General features: G+C 38.9%; 1 protein-coding gene across 1 annotated transcript in view; it reads right to left on the bottom strand.

Annotated features, from left to right (window-relative positions):
* Positions 1-8,015: 8,015 nt before the first annotated feature.
* The window catches only part of MTNR1B (melatonin receptor 1B), a 30,819-nt gene continuing 14,914 nt past the window's right edge, over positions 8,016-23,920 (bottom strand). Inside the window, exon 2 of the mRNA XM_021000613.1 lies at positions 8,016-8,881. Coding sequence (XP_020856272.1) covers positions 8,016-8,881 — 866 coding nt within the window. The remainder of the gene's footprint in view (positions 8,882-23,920) is intronic.

Here is a 23,920-nt window from a genome sequence, read left to right as displayed (position 1 = left end):
TTTTTAACCCACAATTTTTAAAAATAATTTGAGTTCCAAAGTCCCTCCTTCCATCCCTCCCCTACATCATCATTGAGAAGGCAAGCAATGTGTAGACAATAAATTTTTTAAAAAAGATTCCAGAGAACCAATCATATAGTCTGCCACCCACGTCCTGACAAAGGATGGACTCAGGGGCTGAATGAGACATAGATCTTCTTGGATGTGGCCAAGGCAAGGACTGGTTTTGCTTGATTAAGCATATTTATTTCAAGAGTTTTGTTTTTCTTTCTTGTGTGTGTGTGTGTGTGTGTGTGTGTGTGTGTGTGTGTGTGTGTGTGATAAGGGAACATAGAAGGGAGAGAAAAAAATCTTTGCTAATTGAAAAAAATAAAAACGTAAAATAAAATAAACATTACATTTAAAAAAGAGAGAGAAAGCCAGTGTGGAAGTCATGGTAAGATTATAGGATTGTAGATTTAGGGCTGGAAAGGACATTAGAATTAATCTGGTACCACCACTCTCATTTTACAACCACTCCTATTTTAGCCTTTCTGGGCTAGCTGTTTTTCATAAGGTCCAACAACCATTAAATGGCAGAGAAGTGACTTTAATCCAGATTCTTTTATTAATATTCTTTCCACTTTCCAATGCTTCCCCTAAAACATAAGGCTGATGCTACAGCTCCCAAGCAGCCTGTATTCCCGAGGACCACCAAGAGACTAGAAGCCTGCCCTCAGAGCTGCAGCACCCAGGCATCCTGATCTGGAACCACAAGAGACAAGAGCCGACAGTGTCAGCACCAGTGGCAGAGACTCTACCACTAGACCCCTGAAACTGATGCTGCCTGGTGATCCTCAGCCTAGCAGGGGCTGTACACATCCTCCCTCTACTATCACCAGTGACTGTCAACTTTTTTCTCAGAGGATCTGATATAAAAGAAAATTTCTCTGCCATACCAATCAAACTACCAAAAAAATTCTTTATTAGAGCTAGAAAAAAACAACAAAATTCATCTGGAAGAACAAAAGATAAAGAATATCAAGGGAATTAATGGGAAAAAAATGTAAAGGAAGGTGGCCTAGCAATACCAGATCTCAAACTATATTATAAAGTATTAATCATCAAAACTATCTGGTACTGGCTAAGAAATAGAGTGGTGAATCAGTGGAATAGGTTAGGTACGCAAGACACAGTAGTAAATAACCATAGTAACCTAGTGTTTGACAAACCCAAAAATCCCAGCCTTTGGGATAAGAACTTACTACCTGACAAAAACTGCTGGAAAAACTGGAAAACAAGAGGGAACAAACTAGGTATAGACCAACATCTCACACCATATACCAAGATAAGGTCCAAAGGGTACATGATTTAGGCATAAAGGGTGACACCATAAGCAAATTAGAAGAGCCAGAAATAGTCTACCTGTCAGATCTATGGAAAAGGGAAGAATTCGTGACCCAACAAGAGAGAGAGCACATTACAAAATGTAAAATAGCTAATTTTGATTATATTAAGTTAAAAAGCTTTTGCACAAACAAAACCACTGCTACCAAGATTAGAAGGAAAGCAGAAAGCTGGGAAATGATCTTTACAGCAAGTGTCTCTGATAAAAGCCTCATTTCTCAAAATATATAGAGAACTGAGTCAAATTTATAAGAATACAAGCTATTCCCCATTGACCACTGAGAAATGGTCGAAGGATATGAACAGGCAGTTTTCAGATGAAGAAATCAAAGCTCTCTATAGGCATATGAAGAAGTGCTCTAAATTACTTTTGATTAGTGAAATGCAAATTAAAACAACTCTGAGGTACCATTTCACACCTATCAGATTGGCTAATATGACCAAAAAAATGATAAATGTTGGAGAGGATGTGGGAAAATTGGGATGCTAATACATTGTTGGTGGAGTTGTGAACTGATCCAACCATTCTACAGAGCAATTTGGAGCTGTGTTCAAAGGGCAATCAAACTGGGCATACTTCAATTCAGCGATACCACTATTAGGTCTGTATACCAAAGAGGTAATAAAAAAGAGAAAAGGACCTACATGTGCAAAAATATTTATAACAACCCTTTTCATGGTGGCAAAATATTGGAAATTGAGGGGATGCCCAACATTGGGGGATGGCTGAACAAGCTGTGGTATATGAATGTAATGAGATACTATTATGCAATAAGAAATGAATAGGCAGATTTCAGAAAAACCTGGAAACACCTGTAGTAACTGATGCAAAGAGAATTGAGCAGAACTAGGAAAACATTGTATGCAGTATCAGCAACATTGTGTGATGATCAATTATGAATGACTCAGCTCTTCTCAGCAACACAATGATCCAAGACAAGTACAAAGGACTCATGAAAGAGAATGCAGTGTTATACACATCCAGATAAAGAACTGACGGACTCTGAATGCAGATGAAATACTTTTTTCACTAACTTTATTCTTTTTCGTGGGTTTTTTTTCCTTTTGATCTGTTTCTTCTTTCACAACTGTGACTAATACAGAAATATGTTTTACATGATAGCACATATATAACCTATATCAAATTGCCTACTATTTTCAGAAGAGGGAAGGGGAGAGAGGGAGGAAGAAAAATTTGGAACTCAAAATCTTGTAAAGCATGACAAAAATTGTCTTGACACGTAACAGGGGGGAAAAATACCACTAAAAAAAAGTGGGGCAGTTAGGTGGCACATTGGATAGAGCCCTGGCCCTGGAGTCAGGAGGACCTGAGTTCAAATCTGGCCTCAGACACGTAACTAGCTATGTGACTCTGGGCAAGTCACTTAATGCCATTGCCTTCCCCTCCCCCCCCCGCCAAAATAAAAGAAAAGAAAGAAGAAAAGAAAAGAAAATCTCCCTCTCCACTCTTAGTTTTGCTCACTGATTTTTCTCCAGGTGTTCCTGGTAAGGTTTCTTGCTCCTAATTATAGGTAGGGTCACCAATATAAAAACTGAAATCCAGCCATAACACATCCATTAAGAAGCAACCTGCTCCAGTCTTGAAGTATCAGCCAAGATGGCCAAATGCCAGTAGGTTGGCAAGACTCCCTTGTAAACAAATGAAAGCTTTTTGCTGTTGCTGTTTTGTGATTCTGAGGGCAGCTAGGTGCCCCAGTGGATAGAGTTCCAGTTCAGGAGTCAGGAAGATGAGTTCAAATCTGGCCTGAGACACTTACTAGCTGTGTGACCTTAGCCAAGTTACTTAATCTCTGTTTCAGTTTCCTCAAGCATAATATGGAGATTATAAAAGCACCTGTCTCCCAGGATCAAACGTGATATTTGTAAAGCACTTAGCACAGTACCTAACACATAGTAAGCAATATGTAAATGTTGGTTATTACTAAATTATTATTGAAGGAAGTATAAACCTGAGAGAAATTATTATTAATAACCAATTTAGGGACAGCCAGAATTCTCTTCCTTTTTCTAAAGTCCTCATTTCATGGCTCAACAAGACAGTACTGATGATAGCAGATAGGATTAGCATTCTCCTCAATCTAGGTATTGTTACCCCACCCAATCTTTTAAATATATTTCAATAACTTCACTTGAATATAATGAATCCCTTTGTAATCTTAAGTATTTTGTTTTAAGCATTTATAAATATCTTCTGAGAAGGGATCCAGTTCACCATATTGCCAAAGGGATCCTTTACACACAAAAGGTTAGGAACCTTTGCCTTAAGATATCAGAATCTGAATGGAGCTTTATTCATTCACTGTGACTGTCTCTCTCAGAGCTGTTTCCAAGATCAGATGACTTCATATATGGGAATGTGCTTCCTAAGAATATGAAGTGGTGAGGAATGCAGAGCTAGTTCAATATTAGGAAAACTATTAGCATAACTGACCATATCAATAACAAAACCAACAAAAATCATATAATTATCTCAGTTGCAGAAAAACTTTTGACAAAATACAGCCTTCATTCCTATTAAAAACAGTAGAAAGCATAGGAATAAATGGAGCTTTCCTTAAAATGATAAGTAGCGTCTATCTAAAACCATTAGCAAACTTTATCTGTAATGGGGATAAGCTAGAAACCTTCCCAATAAGATTAGGGTGAAACAAGGATGCCCATTGTCACCACTCTTATTCAATATTGTACTAGAAATTTTAGCTTTAGCAATAAGAGAAGAAAAAGTAATTGAAGGAATTAGAATAGGCAATGAGGAGACAAAACTGTCACTCTTTACAGATAATATAATAGAATACTTAGAGAATCCTAGAGAATCAAACAAAAAACTGCTTAAATTCCACTTAAAATAACTGTGGATGACATAAAACATTTGGGAGTCTACTTGCCAAGCCAAACCCAAGAACTATATGAACACAATTAAAAACACTTTTCACACAAATAAAGTCAGATCTAAACAATTGGAAAAATATCAATTGCTCATGGGTGGGTTGAGCTGATATAATAAAAACTACAATTCTACCTAAATTAATTTACTTATTCAGTGTCATACCAATCAAACTACCAAAAATATTTTATAGTGAGAAAAAAATAACAAGAAAATTCATCTGGAAGAACAAAAGGTCAAGAATATCAAGGAAATTAATGAAAAAAAATACAAAGGAAGATGGCCTAGGGGTACTGAGATCTGCCCCTTGCCTAAAGGGAATCTGGCTCTAATGGCCTAGCTCCTCATCTCCCTTTGAAAGCCCTAGCCCTACCTTTTGATCTTATTGTGATGAGCCTTTGCCACTTGCCCTAAAAAGATTCTGGTTCCTGTTTGTCTACAGGGGCCCCAGAAAACCCTTAAACTTTTAGGTTCTTTATTGACTCCCCTTATCTCCCTTTGAAAGCCCTACCCCACCTTTTGATCTTATGCAGATACCTTTCAAACTTCTTCCTTCCAGTTCCCTTCATTATCTATTCCCATTGTCTATTCAATCTCTCAGACCTTCCAATGGGAATTCTCACCTAGACTTTTTCCCCAGCCCCCTCCTCTGGCCACCCAAAGTTACTTTAGTGTATAAGATCCACCCTGGCCCCCATTCAACTGCTGAGAATTTTCATGCCCAAAAGGCTGAGCTTTTCTCATGCCTGCTTGTCCTTACAGGCATCACCTGGCCTATATGGTTTATCTCTAATAAACTTTTTCTCTGACCGGAAGAAGACTTGAGTTGAATTCATTCAGGCAGGGCCTGAGTCGTGATCTTGGGGTTCCAGCACCCCAAGCCTCTAGACCCTGTCAGTACCACATCTAAAACTATATTATACAGCAGCAATTATAGTAATTATTTGGTACTGGCTAAGAAATAGAGTGGTGGATCAGTGGAATAGGTGAGGTATACAAGACACAGTAGTAAATAACCATAGTAATCTACTCTTTGATAAACCCAAAGACCCCAGCTTCTGGGATAAGAACTTACTATTTGACAAAAACTGCTAGGAAGACTGTAAAATTGCATGGCAGAAATTGGTCATAGACCAACATTTCACACCACATACCAAGATAAGGTAAAAATGAGTACACGATTTAGACATAAAGGGTGATACTATAAGCAAATTAGGAGAGTAAGGAATAGTTTACCTGTCAGATCTGTGGAGAAGGGAAGAATTTATGACCAAACAAGAGATAGAGAACAGTATGAAATGCAAAATGGATTATTTTGATTACATTAAATTAAAAAGTTTTAGTACAAATAAAACCAACACAACCAAGATTAGAAGGAAATTAGAAAGATGGGAAGCAATTTTTTACAGCAAGTATTTCTGTTAAAGGCCTCATTTCTCAAATATAGAGAACTGAGTCAAATTTATAAGAATAGAAGCCATTCCCCAATTGAGAAATGGTCAAAGGATATGAACAGGTAGTTTTCAGATGAGGAAATCAAAGTTATCTATAGGCATATGAAGAAATGCTCTAAATCACTTTTGATTAGAAAAATGCAAATTAAAACAATTCTGAGCTGTCACTTCACATCTATCAGATTGGCTAATATAACAGAAAAGGAAAATGATAAATGTTGGAGGAGTTGTGGTAAAATTGGGACACTGATGCATTATTGCTGGAGTTCATCCAACCATTCTAGAGAGCAATTTGGAACTATGCCCGAATGGCAATCATACCGTGCGTACCCTTTGATCCAGCAATACCATGAGGTTTGTACCCAAAAGAGAACATAAAAAAGGGAAAAGGACCTACATGTACAAAATTATTTTTAGCAGCTCTTTTTGTGGTGGCAGAGAACTGGAAATTGAGAGATTGCTCATCAATTGGGAAATGGCTGAACAAGTTGTGGTATATGAATGTAATGGAATACTATTGTGTTATAAAAAATGATGAGCAGGTGGATTTCTGAAAAACCTAGAAAGACATATAAATTAATGCTGGGTGAAGTAAGCAGAACCAGGAGAATATTGTACATAGTAACAGTAACACTGTGTGATGATCAACTATGAATGACTTAGCTCTTCTCAGCAATACAAGGATGCAAGACAATTCCAAAAGACTCATGATGGAAAATGCTATCCACATCCAGAGAAAGAACTATGGAGTCTGAATGCAGATGGAAGCATACTATTTTCACTTTTTTGTTGTTTTTTTGTCTTTTGTGGCTTTTCCCTTTTGTTCTGTTTCTTCTTTCACAACATGACTATTCTGGAAATATGTTTCCATGATTGTACATGTATAACCTATATCAGATTGCTTGCTATCTTGGGGAGAGGGAAGGGAGAGAGGGCAGAAAATTTGGAACCTAAAATTTTATAAAAATGAATGTTGAAAACTACCTTTACATGTAATTGGAAAAAATAAAATACTATTTATAAAAATAAAAAAGAATATGAGGTGGTGTACAAATGTATGGGGTAGTTGTTATTATGATGACCTTGAAGAATGACATAGGAAAGTGAGTGGAGTACTATGAGGAAGGAAAGTAAGCAGTGTACATGTGAGACAGGGAGCAGGAAAAATGTGGGTAAATGTTTGGACCACTGGGGAAACAATTACAGGCAAAAGAGTTTCAGGCAAAATTTTCTTTATTGAGAGTCAAGTCCTGTAGCTTGAAACAGCCCTGATGTGTGTATGTATACACACATATATATACATATACAAATACACATGTGTGTGAGTATATATATCAAGATTTCCCATCTTGCCCCATTCTCATCCCTGTCTCCAGCCTCCAGGCCCGATAGCAGGAACCTATGGAAAAAAAGTGGAGAGGTTTGGGTTAGTGAATTGTGAGTAATATTAGGCATCACCTGTGTGACAAGGTAAACAGAAGGGACAAGGGACAAATTGTCCAGAAAGTCTTCTCTATCTCTGCCTGTCTCTCTGTCTCTGTGTGTGTGTCCCCCCCCACACACACACACACAGAGCAAAAGGTAGGACTTTATTTCTGCCCTTTCCGATTCTCATTACCTGATCTTTGGCTTTCTTTGAATGGCCCTTTTCCTTCCCCATAAAGACTGCCCTCACTACCTATTTTCACCTAAATAATGAGGATAGAAGGGAGATGTGAGATGTTTACTAACTTTGCTGAGGTTCCTTTTTCAGAGGGACCTCCTTGGTTGGATAACTGACCTTCCCCCATGTAGGACTTGTCTTGACACCATTCTAGGGAGTAAGGTCTTTTTGTCTCTGGATGGAGCAGTGAGAACACATCACCGAGAAGTCAAAATGTCTGTACAGGCAGAAGTCCCCCCAGGGAGATGTTGGCAGATCAGAAATCAGATTCTTGTTGCCTTATGCAGCTTTTTAGTCTTTCCTCAGATGCACCAAATACCAGGGCTGCAATGCAGAAAATGAAAGAGACAAGTATCACTGTGCAGAGAGATGGCGAGCACATGAGCTTAGTTAATCATGGTACTCCTGTACAAGTCCATTGAGCATCTTGTCCAAAAGTGATCGTATGAAAGATGAGGCTCCACAAGTCAAATACTGTTTGAAAAAATAAAATAAAATAAGGATCCCAGAGCCCACCTGCTCCAAAACACTCCCCCAGTCCTTTCCTTGCTCTGCCAGAGAACTTATCCCAGATGCACTGATTCCTTCTAGGTGCTCTATAGAAAGATTACAAGGTGTTGGTCTCTATTGGGTAGTTCTTGTTTAAAGCAGTAGGCTTGCTCCTCTGACTGTCAGTCCCATCTTTGGAACTGCCCTGAAAGAAGAGCCTTGGTATCCACAGAAACAAAAGAATTTTTTTGTATTCCTTCCGAAAATTCTGGTTGAGAAGACCATAGATAATGGCATTCAGGCAGCTGTTGAAATAGGCCAGGAAATAGCTGGTGGCAAACAGCCCATTAGGGACCCGGGGAGCCACGTCCAAAGGGTTAATGGCCACAGCAAGACCTATGAAGTTCAGTGGAGCCCAGCAAATGGCAAAGATCACAAAGACCACAAACATGGTGAGGAAATTCCTGACCTTACTTGGTTTCAGCCTGGGCTTCATTGTCAACTTGACCCTTCTCCTGGACTGAATCACCAGCACCCAGATCCTCAGGTAGCAATAAGTGACAATGGTGATAGGGATAAGGAAATGGATCACCACCACCACAGTGGTATAGTAGGTACTGGCCGTCTGATTAAATGTGCAGGAATAGATGCGGGGGTCATATTTTAAGGACCCCACAAAAAAATTGGGCACCAGGGCAATGACAGTGAAGACCCAGATAAGGCAGATGTAGAGGACAGTGTTCCAGGCCCTGAAGATCCTTTTGTAGCCAAGGCTGTGGCAGATGCAGCAGTACCGATTGATAGCAATGGCAGTGATGTTGAAGACGGAGCCAATGACACTGAGGCCCATCACAAATCCACTGGCTTTGCAGTGTATCTCGCCCAGGGCCCAGCCATTATGGAGGATGGCCATCAGGATCAGGGGGTAGGGGTACAAGGCAACCACCAGGTCTGCCAAAGCCAGATTCACCAAGAACATGTTACCTAAGGCAGGAGAGTAAAGAGGTGACAATCATTTGAGACTGCATCTATAATAAATGCATGTGGTAGACACCCAATCTATATGGGTACTTACCTGGCAAATCAGCAATTCACCCGCCCCACCCCCCAAACACATCAGACACTTAAGGTTATGTTCTACAACCAAAGCATTTGTTCATTCATTCAAAAAAATATATCCTCAAGTCCTGTATTGAACCTGCAAGACACTTAGTTTCTTTGCTGTTCTCTCTGCTTTGGGTCTAAGAAATTCCCATAAAAGCATTTAGTTTTGCCTGAATTGTACAATTTTCTGCTTCCATTTACCCTTAGGGGTAGGGATGGGGACTGCACTTGTGGTGTCTCTGGTATAGGAAACTCCCAGATGAAGAAACTCTTTCTACCTAGGCAGGTTGGAACCTTTTCTGCAACTAAGGATCTTGGAGAATTGCCTAGAGTGCTGAGTGGATAAGGGACTTGCCTAGGGTCCCAACAGTGTGTCAGAGGTAGGGCATACTGATTCAGAGGAGCCATATATCATGCTGATTGATCATAAATGATCATAAATGGCGATAGAGGGGCTGGGATTGGCAAGGAATAGTGAAAGGAGAAGAAAATGGGGCAGGAGTAGGGGAAAGAGCAAAAAGGGAAAGAGGAACTATAGGGTATTTGATCTAAATGGGACATTAGGAATCATCTGATTCAACTCCATCATTTTATATATGAGGAAATTAAGGCTCATGCTTCAGTGCATGTGGAGTATGGTTCGGAACGGGGAGAGACTTAAGGGATACCAATTAGGCAGCTATTAAAATAGTCCAAATCTGATGCAATGAGGGCCTGAAATATAGTAGTGGTTAAGTGATTAAACAGAAGGAAATGGTTGCAAGATATGTAGAGGTAGAAATGACAGGATTTGGCAACTGACTAGACAAGTGGGATGTATGAGAATAAGGAGCTGATTATGATGTCAATCACTGCAAAACATTTTCCTCTGGTGAACTGGATAACAAAAAGTGAAATGCCCAGGTCATAGCCCCCCACCTTCAGCTCTTCAAGAAGCTTTAGGGCCCTCCCCACTCTCTCTCCTGCTTTGGTCTGAGGTATTTCTTCCCACTGATTTCAAGTTCTTTAAAATGAAAGAATGAATGGCTAGAATACTGTCTCACTCATAATATATGCCTTTCCTAGTGGAATGGTGGTAATCCACTGACTCCCTCCCCTCTTCACTTCATCTTTCATCCATTCTTAAAGATAGACTTTTCAGGAATGGCTACCTCAAGAGTTCAGGAGTTACTGAGTTCCTCAGTAGGTGTCAACTGTACAATGGGAGGTGTCCTTTGCAGTTTCTTGGAGAAAACTACTAGGGAAAGGGGGAGGAGGCCCAACTTCTGACCTGACTGGCCAGAAGACATTTCCTTGAGGTAGCTATTCAGACTGCTATACTTGGGGAAGAAACACGAAGCAGAAGGAGCAGGCGGAGGCCCAAGATGCAGGCTCCAGGTTGCCTAGGCGGTACAAGTGTTCAAAGCCAACATAAAGTGGGGGAAAAGGAAGGTGCCCTTACTCTACCCCTCACTAGAAGTTTCAGAAATTAACATGTCCTACTCTGGAGGGAGGAAGGAAGAAAGTAGGTTGTGAAGTAGAGTCAATTTCTCTTGAAGTCTAAGTGGGTAGCTTCCCTCCTCCTGCTCTGGCCGATCCTCATTGACACAAGCAGGCTTTACTGACATTGGACCAAGTTGCTTCTGAGTCATTCTGAAGCACCAAGTGCTTCAGTAATTGGGGGCTGGAGGAGAGGAAGTGTATCTCAGTCAATTACCCACCCCCTTAAAATAAAATCCAAGAATTTTAAGAATTTCATTAATCTTAGTACTTTTACTATTTGATCAATAAAATATTGACTGTGCACTTATGGTGTACCAGGTACTTCCTTCTCCATTCATGTTCCATTGGTCGTAGATGTCTTCTTGGAGTGATGTAGGGTATTAGCAATCACCTAGTATTGAGGTTATGAAACTGAGAGATTATAAGAATGGTGGTAACTGACATAAATAGGGAAATTTAGAAGGGATAGGTTAAGCAGGAAGGGAAAAAAGTAATGAGTTTTGCTATGGATATATTGACTTTGAGATGTCTCTGGGACATCCAGTTTGAAATATGCAATAGGTAATTGGTGATGTGGGAATAGATCTCAAGAGAGACTGAGGCAAGATATAGAGATCTCAAATCATCTGAATAAAGATAATTAAACCCATGGGAGTTCTTATCAAGAGAGACACTATAGAGAAAGAAGAGAAGAAGACCCAGAACAGAGCTTTGGGGGATTCCCCTAATTAGAAAGCATGATATTAATGATGAGCCAGTAATGGAGACTAAGGAGAGGTCTGAGAGACTTCTGTCTGAGAGACTGAAGCAGAAGATTAACCAGGAGAAAATAGCATTGTGAAAACCCAGACAGAAGAGAGTTTCCAAGAGGAGAGAGTGGTCAACAGCATCAAATGTAACAGAGACATTAGAAAGGAAGAGCAGGATAAAGATATCTCCCCATGAATGCCTCTTGGGCTGACCTAAATGTCAGTTCCTACTCTAGTATAAGATCAAGCAATAAATTCATTCTATTGCCAATGGAGTCAACAACAACCTATATGAGTTAGCCCTTGAACCACCCTGGTCTTCTAAAATATTTTCCCCAAAGCAATAATGACCTAGAGTGGGACTGTCTTCTAATTTTACTCTTTACCCATTGAAACCAGTTGTCAGACCCACACTTTCTGCTCAGTGACTATAAGGTCAAAGGCTCTCTCTTGATCTCTTCAATGAGTTAAAAGCAAAGCCCCTGCCTGATCTTTGGTGGGAACTTGGTTTGCAGGCAACATGAAGAGTTATGTAAGATATCATCTTTATTGCAACAAAGGCCAGTGGAATAGAACAGACTTTCTTTGGGTAAAGTCATCAGTTTTGTTAATGATGACTATAGATCTTTACTGCCACCATGTGTCTGAGAGGCCCGAGGAAGTCAGAAAATGGGAGAAAAGCCACAGAAGAGAGAAACGAGACTTTAGTTGTGAAAGAGTTTCTTTGTGGGGAATATAAACTTATAAGTCTTAATAGGGAATTCCTTACTAGTTAATGATGGTCATTTAGCAATCCTCTCTGCACTTTAACTTTTATGCACGGAATGCTCATATAGTCGAGAAGCTACCTACTCACTTTAAGTAAGTCAAGGATGGACATGGATCATTGTATCCATGAGATACAGAGAAGATACAGAATTAGTCTTGTAGTCACGATAATACGGGTTTGCATCTTGCCTCTGACTCATACTAAATATATGACCTTGGGTAATTCACTTAGCCTCTCAGTGCCCCAGGCAACTCTCTATGAGTTGTAGAAAAGGTACAGACTTAGTTTGGTAAAGAGAAGAACTCCCTGTTAGTGATGAAATCATAGGACAGTAAAAAAAATCATGAAGATAAAAGGCAGTGTGGCATCACTGATAGATAGAGGGCTTCACTTGGAGTCAAAAAGGTCTGGGTTTAAGTACTGTCTCTGACACATACTACTTTGTGACTATAAAAGTCGTCACCACTCATTGCCTCTAGTCAGTCCTCTAAGAATGTGAGTTACAGAGAGGCTGCTCATCTGTATCAGTGGAGGGAGTTTTCATACTGGGAATATTATGAACTCCACACTGAAAAACTCACAAATCTTGACACCTTCTTACTCCCACTCCCCACAAAAAAAAAATCATTAAGACACTGGCCTGTTTGCCGTTTCTTTCACAAGATGCTCTGGGCATTTTCAGTAGCTACCTTTTATGTCCAGAATCCTCTCTCTCCTCATCTTCACAACTCAGCTCCCCTAACTTCCTTCAGGTCCCAGCTAAAATCCCACCTTCTACAAAAAAGCCTTTCCCAATACTTCTTATTTTTTTAATTTATTTTTTCTCAATTACATGTCAAAACAATTTTTAACATTCATTTAAAAAATTTTTGAGTTCCAGATTCTCTCCCACTCCACCTTATCTTCCCTATCCTTGAGAAGGCAAGCAATTTGATATAGATTATACCTGTGCAGTCATGCGAAACATTTCCATATTAGCCACACCGCAAAAGAAAACATAGAACCCCCCAAAAAAAAACCAACAAGAAAAATACAATTAAAAAAAAGCATGCTTTGATCTTTATTCAGACTCTATCAATTCTTTCTCTGGAGATAGATGGCATTTTTTCATCATAAATCCTTTGGAATTGTCTAGGGTCATTGTATTGCTGAGGTTAGCTAATTCATTCACAGTTGATCATCACATATTTATGCTACTATATACAATGTTTTCATGGTTCTGTTCACTTCACTTTGCAGCAGTTCATGTAAATCCTTCCAGTTTTTTTCTAAAAGCATCCTGCTCATTATTTCTTGTAGCACAACATATATTATCCATGGGGCAGCTCGGTGGCAAAATGCATAGAGCACCGGCCTTGGATGCAGGAGGACCTGAGTTCAAATCTGACCTCAGACACATAACACTTACTAGCTGTGTGACCCTGGGCAAGTCACTTAACCCCATTGCCTAAAACAACAACAACAACAACCCCCCCCCCACATATTGTCCATCACAATCATATATTATAACTTTTTCAGCTATTCCACAGTTGATGGGCATCCCTTCAATTTCCAATTCTTTTACACCACAAAAATAAACTGCTATAAATATTTTTGTACATCTAAGTTCTTTTCCTTTTTCTTTAATTTCTTTGGGATATAGGCCTAATAGTGGTATTGCTGGATCAAAGAGTATGCACAGATTTGTTGCCCTTTTAGCATAGTTCCAAATTGCTCTCCAGAAGGGGTGAATAAGTTCACAACTCCACCAATAGTGCATGTGTCCCAATTTTCCCATATTCCCTCTAACATTTGTCATTTCCCTTTTCTGTCATATTAGCCAATCTGGTAGGTGTGAGGTTATAGCTCAGAGTTGTTTTGCATTTCTCTAATCAATAGTTGATTCAGAGCATTTTTCATATGACTATAGATAGCTTTGATTTTTTCTTCTGAAAATTGCCTTTGACTATTTATCAATTTGGGAATGACTAGTATTCTTGTAAATTTGACTCAGTTCTCTATATATTTGAGAAATGAGGCTTTTATCAGAGAACTTGCTATAAATTTCCCCCTAGATTCCTGCTTTCCTTCTAATCTTGGCAACATTGGTTTTGCATGTGCAATTTTTAAAATTTAATGTAATAAAATTATCCTTTTTATGTAGCATAGTGCTCTATTTCTTGTTTGGTCAAATTCTTCCCTTGTCCGTAGATCCCACAGGTAAAATATTCCATGTCCCCCTAATTTGCTTATGATATCACTCTATGTCTACATCATGTACCCATTTTGACCTTATTTCGTTTATAGTGTGAAATGTTGGTCTATACCTAGTTTCTGCCAAACTGCCTTCCAGTCCCAGAAATTTTTGTCAAACAGTAAGTTCTTGTCCCAGAAGCTTAGATCTTTGTGTTTATTTCCTAATACTCCTTAACACTAGGGCCTTTTCTGTAAGTTGATCTTCAATCTATCCTGCTTATATAGTTGTTTGCAAATTGCCTCTCCCATTAGACTATGAGCTCCCTGAGAGCAGGGACTGTCTTTTGTCTTTCTTTGCTAGTACAATGTCTGGCACATAGCAGGAACTTAAAAATGATTGATGACTTGACTTGAAGACAGTAAAGAAGTGGAATCAGCTGTGCATTGGTTGGTTTCAGTGGATATATGTATATATGTGTCTACATTCATATATATACCCATATACATATGTGTGTATAAATATACATACTCATACATATGTACACCACACACACACACACACACACACACACACGACTTCAGCCAACCAGGACCTGAAATTCTGACCTGGCCTTTCTAAGGGTTTCATAGAGTAAGGGGGTAACTACCTTGAACTCTAAGAGACTCCTTGGAAGACTTTCGTCCTGACTTTTAGAGGGAACAAGTTTTATTACTATACTTAGTTTTGCTGGAAGAATAATCTGAATAGTTATCTCTGCCTGCACATGTGAGTTTAAAGCAAATGTTGATGACAGAAAAAGGAACACAGCTAGTGAATCATGAGGTATATAGGAGGACACCTTCCCATTGAATTGTAAAGGTAAGGGACCAACCAGTTTAGGAAAGGCCTTCCTATGATATTAAAATCACCTAAGACAATTCAGAGTGGATAATCTACCCAAAAAACCTGAAAGTCATGTCTAACATGATCATCTCTGTTTTATAAACTAGAGCCTGGCAAAGTGTTTTGCTCAGACTTACAAGGCCAATTAATCAACAAGCTTAAAGTTTATGAGACCCCGAGTAAGATATCCTACCCCAAACTGCTCAGATTTACAGTGGTCAGGTGAAGCCTTTCCCAGTCCTCCTTAATTGAGGTGCCTTCTTTCTGAGATTACCAATGTATCAATTAATTAATCAGTAAACATTTCTTAAGTGCCTACTATGTGCCAGGCAGTGTGCTAGGTGTTGGGGATATAAAAAAAGCAAAACACAGCCTCTGCCCACAAGGAACTTACATCCTAACAGTGGGGAAAGACAACATGCAAACAAATATACAGGGCACCCTGCATGTATTTTGTTGGTGTACAGTTGTTTGCATGTTGTGTCCATTAGACTGTGAGCTCCTTGAGAGCTGGAACTGTTTTTTGCCTTTCTTTGCATCCTCAGGGATAAGCCATAACAGGTGTTTAATAAATTCTAGTTGACTAATTTAAAAAATCACATTATACAGCCTTTAATTAGTGAAAATCCTGCCTCAGTTATTTCTAACTCTTCCTCTCTTATGTCCCTGGGGGCATAGTAGATTGTCTGTCCTGCTAAATGTCTCACAGAAATAGTTCTGCTTGGGGTTGAACTTCCTCATGTGGAACTACCCAGTCCATTTGTTCTTTAAATCAGGCGAGCACCAGAAAAAAAAAAAAAAAACTAGGAAAAGGCATTCTAAGGGGACAGAGAGGTAGCAGCCAATTATATTTGTTTTTCCCCCTGAGAAAGTCTTGACTTCCTAGGATAGAATCTTACTGCACTAGTCAATGAATCAATAAACATTAATTAAGTGTCCACTATGTCCCAGGCATTGTGCTAAGTGTAGAAGGTACAAAGAAAGGCAAGAGACAGAGCCTGCTCCCAAGGAACTCACAGTCTAATGGAGGAGCCAACATGTAAACACAACTGTGGACATACAAGGTATATACAGGATAAACTGGAATAATTAATAGAGGGAAAACACTAGCATAAGAGGTGGGGGAGGATTGGGAAAGGCTTCCTGTAGAAGTGACATTTTCTTATTAAGATGGACAGATAGAAAAATGGAAGAAAAGTCAAAATAGCCAATATGAGCATTATAACAATGCTGACTCTTTATTACATAGCTTTGGCCGGTGGTTAAGAATCACATCTATAGGTAGTGGGCATTTTTAGAGGTCTCCCTGGGCAGAGCTGTGGTGTCAACATCCAAATAGTCAATGTGTTATTTAACAGGAGCATTTTTCAAAACATGATCACTCCCTGGGAGTTTTTCAAGGTGAAATACAGTGTGTACGGAAAGTGTGCCCAATTGGGCATTAGAGGAACTAGGTTCAAATCCTAGCCCTGTGTGACCTTGGCACTTACTTAACCTCTCTGGTATTCAATTTCCTTATCAGGAAAATCAGAGGGTTAGACTGGATGATTTCTATGATCTCTTCCACTGCTAAATATATGATGTTTATAAACATATGGAGTCACTTGGTGTGCTAGGGGAGTGTTTTTTGGGTTCAGGATGAATCAGCAGCTTGACTGTCTCTCCAGAGTGAGTTAGGAGACTTTAAAGAATTTCCTTAATTAGAGGCAGTTATGTGGTACAGTGGATGGATCACTGACCCTGAAGCCAGGAGGACCTAAGTTCAAATCTGGTCTCAGATAATAGCTGTGTGACCCTGGGAATTCACTTAACCCTGACTGTCCAAAAAAACCTAATTTCCTTAATCTTAGTACTTTGGATTTTTAATCAATCAACTATTTACTGTGTACTTACTGTATACCAGGTACTTCCTTCTCCATTCATGTTTTATTGCTCACAGATGTCTTCTTGGAATGTCCTACTCCCATCTAATCCATAACACTGTTTTCTGGAAGTTATTTGAAATATTCTTCTTTTCAACACATGGCAATCAATTCAAGAGAGGCACTTCTGTCATCCTCTTCTGAGCAACTAACAAGTAAACAATTAACTTTCTAAGGTAGCTAGCACATGTGCTGTGAAAGTCCAACATGAGAGTTATTGCCAGCTCTTCACCAACTGTTTCTCTTGGGAAGAGGGCTTAAGTTCTAAAAGCTGCCTTTTGTAAGAATGAGGCCTTGCAGGGCTAGAAATGGCATGAGGAAAAAGGCAGGAAAACCTTGGTTTCCTCATGGAAACTGACCTCGTTATTCTCCTCTAATACAGTGACTGTTCCTAGCAGGCTCAAATCAACTAATTGCAGCAACACATTCACCTGGGCCTTTGAATGGTTCTGGGAAGAAGAAGGAAAAAGCCTTGTTTTGCTTCCAAGACAAAATCAGGCCCAGCCTTCTTGGTCTACAGTCAAGGAGAAATCATTTCCCCATATATTTCTGCCCCAGACATGACAGGTTTAAATTAGGATGAACATGAGATTGCTAATAAGCTTTTTCAGGAGCATCTCATGAATATTTATAGGATAACAAGTGAAATGATGTCCCTATGTCTGGGTCGGATGGGAAGGGATTACTGTGGATGTAGCACCAAAATAGGATTTAGTAGCTTATTAATGGACACTCACACACAGACACATACATATACACACACAGCCCAAAACCTAAAATGTATTTACAAATGAAAATGGTAAGTAGTGTCTTCTTGATCAATACGACCTGTTCAAAGTTAGAAATAATTTGAAAAATGTCAGTTACAAGACTTATGAAATTGACCAGTATAAGACACAATGCATGGATCAAGGTCATCTCAATCTTTAAGACTCATTTGCTGCCTCCCCCAAAGAAAAAGGACCAGCCTAAGAAAAGGAAAAGTAGAAGACTGCTTCTTACCTCTTCTCTCTCTCTCAAGTTTACTCCACATACTACTCCCAGATCTTGTCTTTTTAAAAGAAGGTCTGGCTTTGGGGTATCTGGACTTTCTGGGGAAGACCCAGTCAGGGAAGAGCTATAATGACACAGTAACTGGTAAGACAAGAGCATCCTGGAGGATATTAGAGTGAGTACTGGAGGCAAGGAGACCAGTTAGAAAGCAAATAAAATTTCCCAGAAGAGAAGTGGTAAGGGTCTGAACAAGAGTGGTAGCTGTGTGAATGAGAAAAGGGGAAATATGTCGGAAGCACCAAGACGAGGATTAGATCATTACATTGTGTATGAGTGCACAAATGCACATGCACACAATAACCAAAATCTAAAATGTAATTGCAAATGAGTTACTGTAAAGACAGAAATGACAAATTAGGTAATATGTTTGAAAGCACCCTGAGAAGTAAAAAGCAATGAGCGAAGTTTTATTATACAGATAGAAAAGCTAAAGTAGGAACTTTATTCTTTTCTGCTTAGCTTTTGGTCTTTCTTTCTTTTCTTTTCTTTTTTTTAATAACGTGGAAATGACAATATCTGTTCTTTTTACCTCCCAGAATACTTAAGTGAATCAAATGAGATATTTTAAAATGTTTCAAAAATTTACAAGTGTTAAATATATAAAAGATATAAAATAAAAACAAATTCAATAGCTACATAAAATTATAAAAGTAATAAATATATAATATAAAATAATGACATGAATAAAAATAAAATAATAAAATACATGTAAGATTTAAATAAAATAAATGTTACATAAAATATAGGTTATTGGTATTCAAATTAAGGCATTTTCCAGAAAAAAAGTTCTTTCCCTGCGAATGTTCATGGGAAATGCATGTATGAAAAGGCACTGACGGTAAGGCCAGACCTTGCAAACCTTCACCGGGTACGTGGAAGGAAGGCTGGGGAGCCTGCTTCCAGGACAGCCCTGTTACTGGGTAATGGAAGTGCCTTGGAGAGACTTTAGAGCATGTTTAAATATTCTGTAACTGGTTCACATCCACTAAACACAGGAGCTTTTTTAATTGACTGCAGTTGTAGACACAAACTTGAGCATCTCTAAAAGGTGTTGTCATCCTTGGGCACTACCCTTGCTTAGCTCTTTGTTCTTGGTTGGGTTCTTTTGCTGACAGCATCCAATCAGCAACAGTGGTGTAAGGGGAGAGGCCCGAATCTGCCTGCCTATCTGTCTGTCTGTCCCTCCCTCCCCAAGGCCAATATGTGGACCTACAAATAAGGACTACAGTTCTTTACACGAATCAGAGGCAGCTAGATAGTATAATAGATAGAGCACCAGGCCTGGAACTGGGAAGACCTGAGCTCAAATGTGACCCCAGATGCTTACTAGCTGTTTGACCCTGGACAAGTCAGTTAACCTCTGCCTGCCTTAAGTTTGTTCATCTGTAAAATGGAAATTATTCTAGTATTTACCTCCCAGGGTTATTGTACGGATCAAATGAGATGATAATAAAGTGATTACCACAACGCCTGGCACACAGTAAGTAACAAATGTTAACTATTGTTAGTATTTATCTTTTTTCATTTTACATGAAGGAAGTTGGGAGCAATAACCTTGTTCATTTTGTAAGGTCAGGAAAGCAAGTCACCCAAAGTCTAAGAGTTAAGTTTATGCTGCATTTTCTAGCCAGTCCAGAATTTATGACCCAGAGAGCATCCTTCAGGACCAGCCTAGCTAGGATGAGCCAGAAGTTGAGATGAGAATGCATCTGTCAGCAATGTCACATTTGAATGTGAGTTTGGTGAGACTACTGCTATGTTGACATTGTGCTGTCTGAGCCAGTTTTCCCCAGAGACTGAGGTAATCTAGGGGGAGTGTGCCCCTAAGTCACTAAGGGGAAATGTTTGTCCTTTTCTGTTTTTCCTCCATCTTCAGATGAAATATCCTTTCGTAAAAGATAACTGGTTCTAACTGATTAAATGGAACTGGGACACCAGTCACTATGATTAACAATGGTAGGAACACACCCAGCGGGAACTCAAGCTGATAGCATTAGAGAAAGAGATTCTTTCAACTGTGGGTGTGTTGAGCCAGTATAAACAACATTATAGATGTTATGTTTAAAGAAAATTCATTCAAGCATTTTAAGAGCAGCTACTTCCATAAAATAATTGATAAGATCATTATAAATCATTCTTTCCTAACCATTAAATCAGGGTGCCTGAGAACCTCAAATGGGAAATACTTCATTAATAAAATTGTATATGATACAGAATTTTCACTAATTCACACCAGTCTTCTGTGCATGAGATTTAACAATTTTTTTTAAAAAACCTCTTCCATTCTAAGTATTCCTACTTCACTCTCCCACCCTCAACCCCCTTCCAGTGCATGTTTCTCTGGACAAGGAAGCCAACAGCCACACAGATGTTTTTTGATTGACCAGGGTATAAGATAAAAGACGTGGGAACTATTATTCCAGTTGACTAGCCCATTAAATTCCCCACCTCCTTACATTCACTAGTCTTTGAGACTGTGATAAAGAATACTGAACTTAGAGTCAGAAGACTCATATAGGAGTTCTGCGTCTGCCCTTTATTAATTAGCTGTATGGTTTTTGTCAATTCACTTAATTCATAGGCTCAGTTTCTTCATCTCTAAAATGGAAGTGTGTGTGGGAATATTGGAACTACCCTCCTCACAGACACTGTGTAATCTTTTTTTTTTTGGTTGGGCAATGGGGTTAAGTGACTTGCCCAGGGTCACACAGCTAGTAAGTGTTATATGTCAGAGGCCAAACTTGAACTCAGGTCCTCCTGAATCCAGGACTGGTGTTCTATCCACTGTACCACTTAGCTGCACCCCTCACAGACATTGTGAAGATAAACTAGGATAAGGGCCATAAAAAGAGTACTGGATGAATCTGATATCACAAAACATAGGTTCCAAAACTAACTGCTACTTATTCCTTCTGTGACGTTGGAGAAGTAGTAATCTCTCTGGACCTCAAGTCTTTTAAATGAAGGGGTTGGACTATGTAACAACTACAGGCAGCTCTAGCACTAAATCTATAATTCTATTGATCTTATGATTATCATTATCATCATGTATGTTGTTTTTGTTGAGTTATTTCAGTCCTGTCCAACTCTTTGTGACTCCATTTGAGGTTTTCTTGGCAAAGACACTGGAATGGTCTTCCATTTTCTTCTCCAGCTCATTTTACAGATGAGGAAGCTGAGGTAAGGAAGGTTAAATGATTTGCCCAAGGTCACACAGCTAGCAAGTATCTGAGGCCAGATTTGAACTTATGAGGATGAGTCTTCCAGGTTCCAAGCTTGATCCACTGTGCCATGTAGGAAGCACTTAATAACATCAAAAGGTTTGAAAGACTTAAGAATACTGATCAACCCAATCACCAACCATGATTCCATGAGACCAATGATGAAGAATGTTTTCCACCTCCTGACAGAGGGGTGATGGACTAAATAAGCAGAATGCACATTTTGGAAATTACATTGACTCATTATTCCTTTTTGTTTCAAGGGTTTTGTTTACCTGTTTTGGGGAGGGTAGTGAAAAGAAAGAGAAAAATAAATGCTTATCAATTGAAAGAATAAAATTCAATTTCAATTAAATTTTAATTTAGAAAATTAAAAGTTTAATTTATTACGTAATAAAAAGTAAAAGCTTCTTGATGGATTAATCATTAGTACAACAAATATATAAGCATAGACACAATTTGACACAGTAGATAGAGTACTGGATTTGGATTCAGTTCAAATCTGACCTCAGATATTTATTAATTGTGTGACATTGAAAAAGTCATTTAACCTCTGTCAACATCATTTAACTCATCTATAATATTAGCACAGTAATAACACCTACCTCATAGGGTGAATCAAATTACTGAACAATTGCACTCATTTCACATGCCAGCAAGGTTATGCTTCAGAATCTACAAGCTAGGCTTCAGCAATATGTCAACTGAAAAGTGCTAGAAGAGCAGGCTGGTTTTCAAAGAGGCAGGGGAACCAGAGACCAACTTCTCAACACTTGCTGGGTTATGGAGAAAGAAAGGAAATTCCAGGAAAAACCATCTACTTTTGCCTCATTGACTATACTAAAGCTTTTATATGAATCATGACAAAATGCATCAAGTCCTCAAAGAGAGGACAGTGTCTCCTGAGGGACCTGTATGCAGATCAAGAAGCAACAGTTAGAATCAAACATGGAAAAACTGATTGTTTTAAGATTGGAAAAGGAGTACGACAAGGCTGTATATTGTCACCTTATTCATTTAACTTGTATGCGGAGTAGATCATGTAAAATGCCAGGCTGGATGAATCAGAAGTTGGAATTAAGGTTTCCAGGAGGAATAGCAACAATCTCAGATACACAGATTCTGATGGCAGAAACTAAAGAGGAGTTAAGAAACCTCTTAATGTGAATAAAAGTGAAGAGTGTGAAAGCTGGCTTGAAGCTTAACATTAAAAAACAAAACAAAACTAAGATCTTGACAACAGTCCCATCACTTCCTGGCAAATAGAGGAAGAAGGGAAGGAAGTAGTGTAAGATTTACATTCTCAGGCTCAAAGATCACTGCAGATGGCAATTGCAGTGATGAAATTAAAAGAGGTTTACTCCTTGGACAAAAGCTATGGCAAATCTGGACAGCATACTAAAAATCAGAGACATTACCTTGCCAACAAAGGTCTGTATAGTTAAAGCTATGGTTTTCCCAGTAGCAATATATGACTGTGAGAGTTGGACTACAAGGAAAGCTGAGCAGCACAGCATTGATGTTTTCGAATTGTGATGCCAGAGAAGACTTTTGAGAGTACGTTAGACAGCGAGATGATCAAATCAGTCAATACTTTAAAAATTAGTTCAGGCTATTCACTGAAAGGTCAAATACTGAAGATGAAACTTAAATTCTTTGGCCACATAATGAGAAGATAGGATTATTTGGAAAAGATCCTGAGGTTGGGAAAGATTGAAGTCAAAAGGAAAAGGGGAAGGCAGAGGATGAAATGGACAGATAGTGTCATGGAAACAGTGGACATGTACTTGGACAGACTATGGTCTGTGGGGTCAGACATGACAGAATGACTGAACAACAACATAAGGTAGTTTCAAGGTTTATGTGAAACAAAGTATGTAAAGTGCTTTGCAAACCTTAAAATGTTATTAAATGTTAGTTGGTGTTACTTTATCTAGGGACACACTTTTCTCTGATAATTTTTCCTTAGTAACAAAGTTCACATCCGTGAGCTTCTTGGTGATACATTTTGATGCAGAATTTCACATAGACCAGAAATAATTTCTGGAAGTGACAATTTCTATTAACAGAATTGGATTCCAAAGACTTAGACTAAGTTTTGTGCAAAAAGTCTACTGCACCCTTGATGTTCATAGGCTCATCATGGATCACAGGGTTAGAGCTAGAAGGAATGTTAGAGGTCATCACATCCAAACCTCCCCTTTTATGTATGAGGAAACCAAGATGCAAAGCAGGTAAATGTGTTATCCAAAGTCATGCAGTTCATAAGCAGGAAAGCCAGTATTTAAATTCACTTTCTTTTAAGCTCAGTGGTTGGCTTGTATCCAGGTTTCCAGTAAATCCTGCAAATCCTGATGACCTAAATTGGCCAATCCCCACCTCTAGGTTGGCTGTGGATTGTTTTCTCTTCCAGCCATGTCGCCTGAATAAACCTGAAGTTGTGACAAGCTTAAGTATCATCTATGGATCACTTCCTTCTCATCTTCCGTTTTTCTGATTTTTTTTCACACCTTTAACAAATATTCATTCAGACTAGCAAAAAAGTCCAATAGAGTTCCCACTTTTTTTCTGAATAGGCATATTTCAGCATTAAGTCTAAATAGCGAGCCAGGTATCTAAGAATAAAGGCAAGAAACATCAAAGTCTTTATAACCTTTGTCTACTG

This window comes from Phascolarctos cinereus, unplaced genomic scaffold (assembly GCF_003287225.1).
Source record: "Phascolarctos cinereus isolate Bilbo 61053 unplaced genomic scaffold, phaCin_HiC Scaffold_726;HRSCAF=1367, whole genome shotgun sequence".
Lineage (NCBI taxonomy): Eukaryota > Metazoa > Chordata > Mammalia > Diprotodontia > Phascolarctidae > Phascolarctos > Phascolarctos cinereus.
Note: the sequence above shows the minus strand (reverse complement) of the source record. Positions and strands in the feature narration are given on the sequence as shown.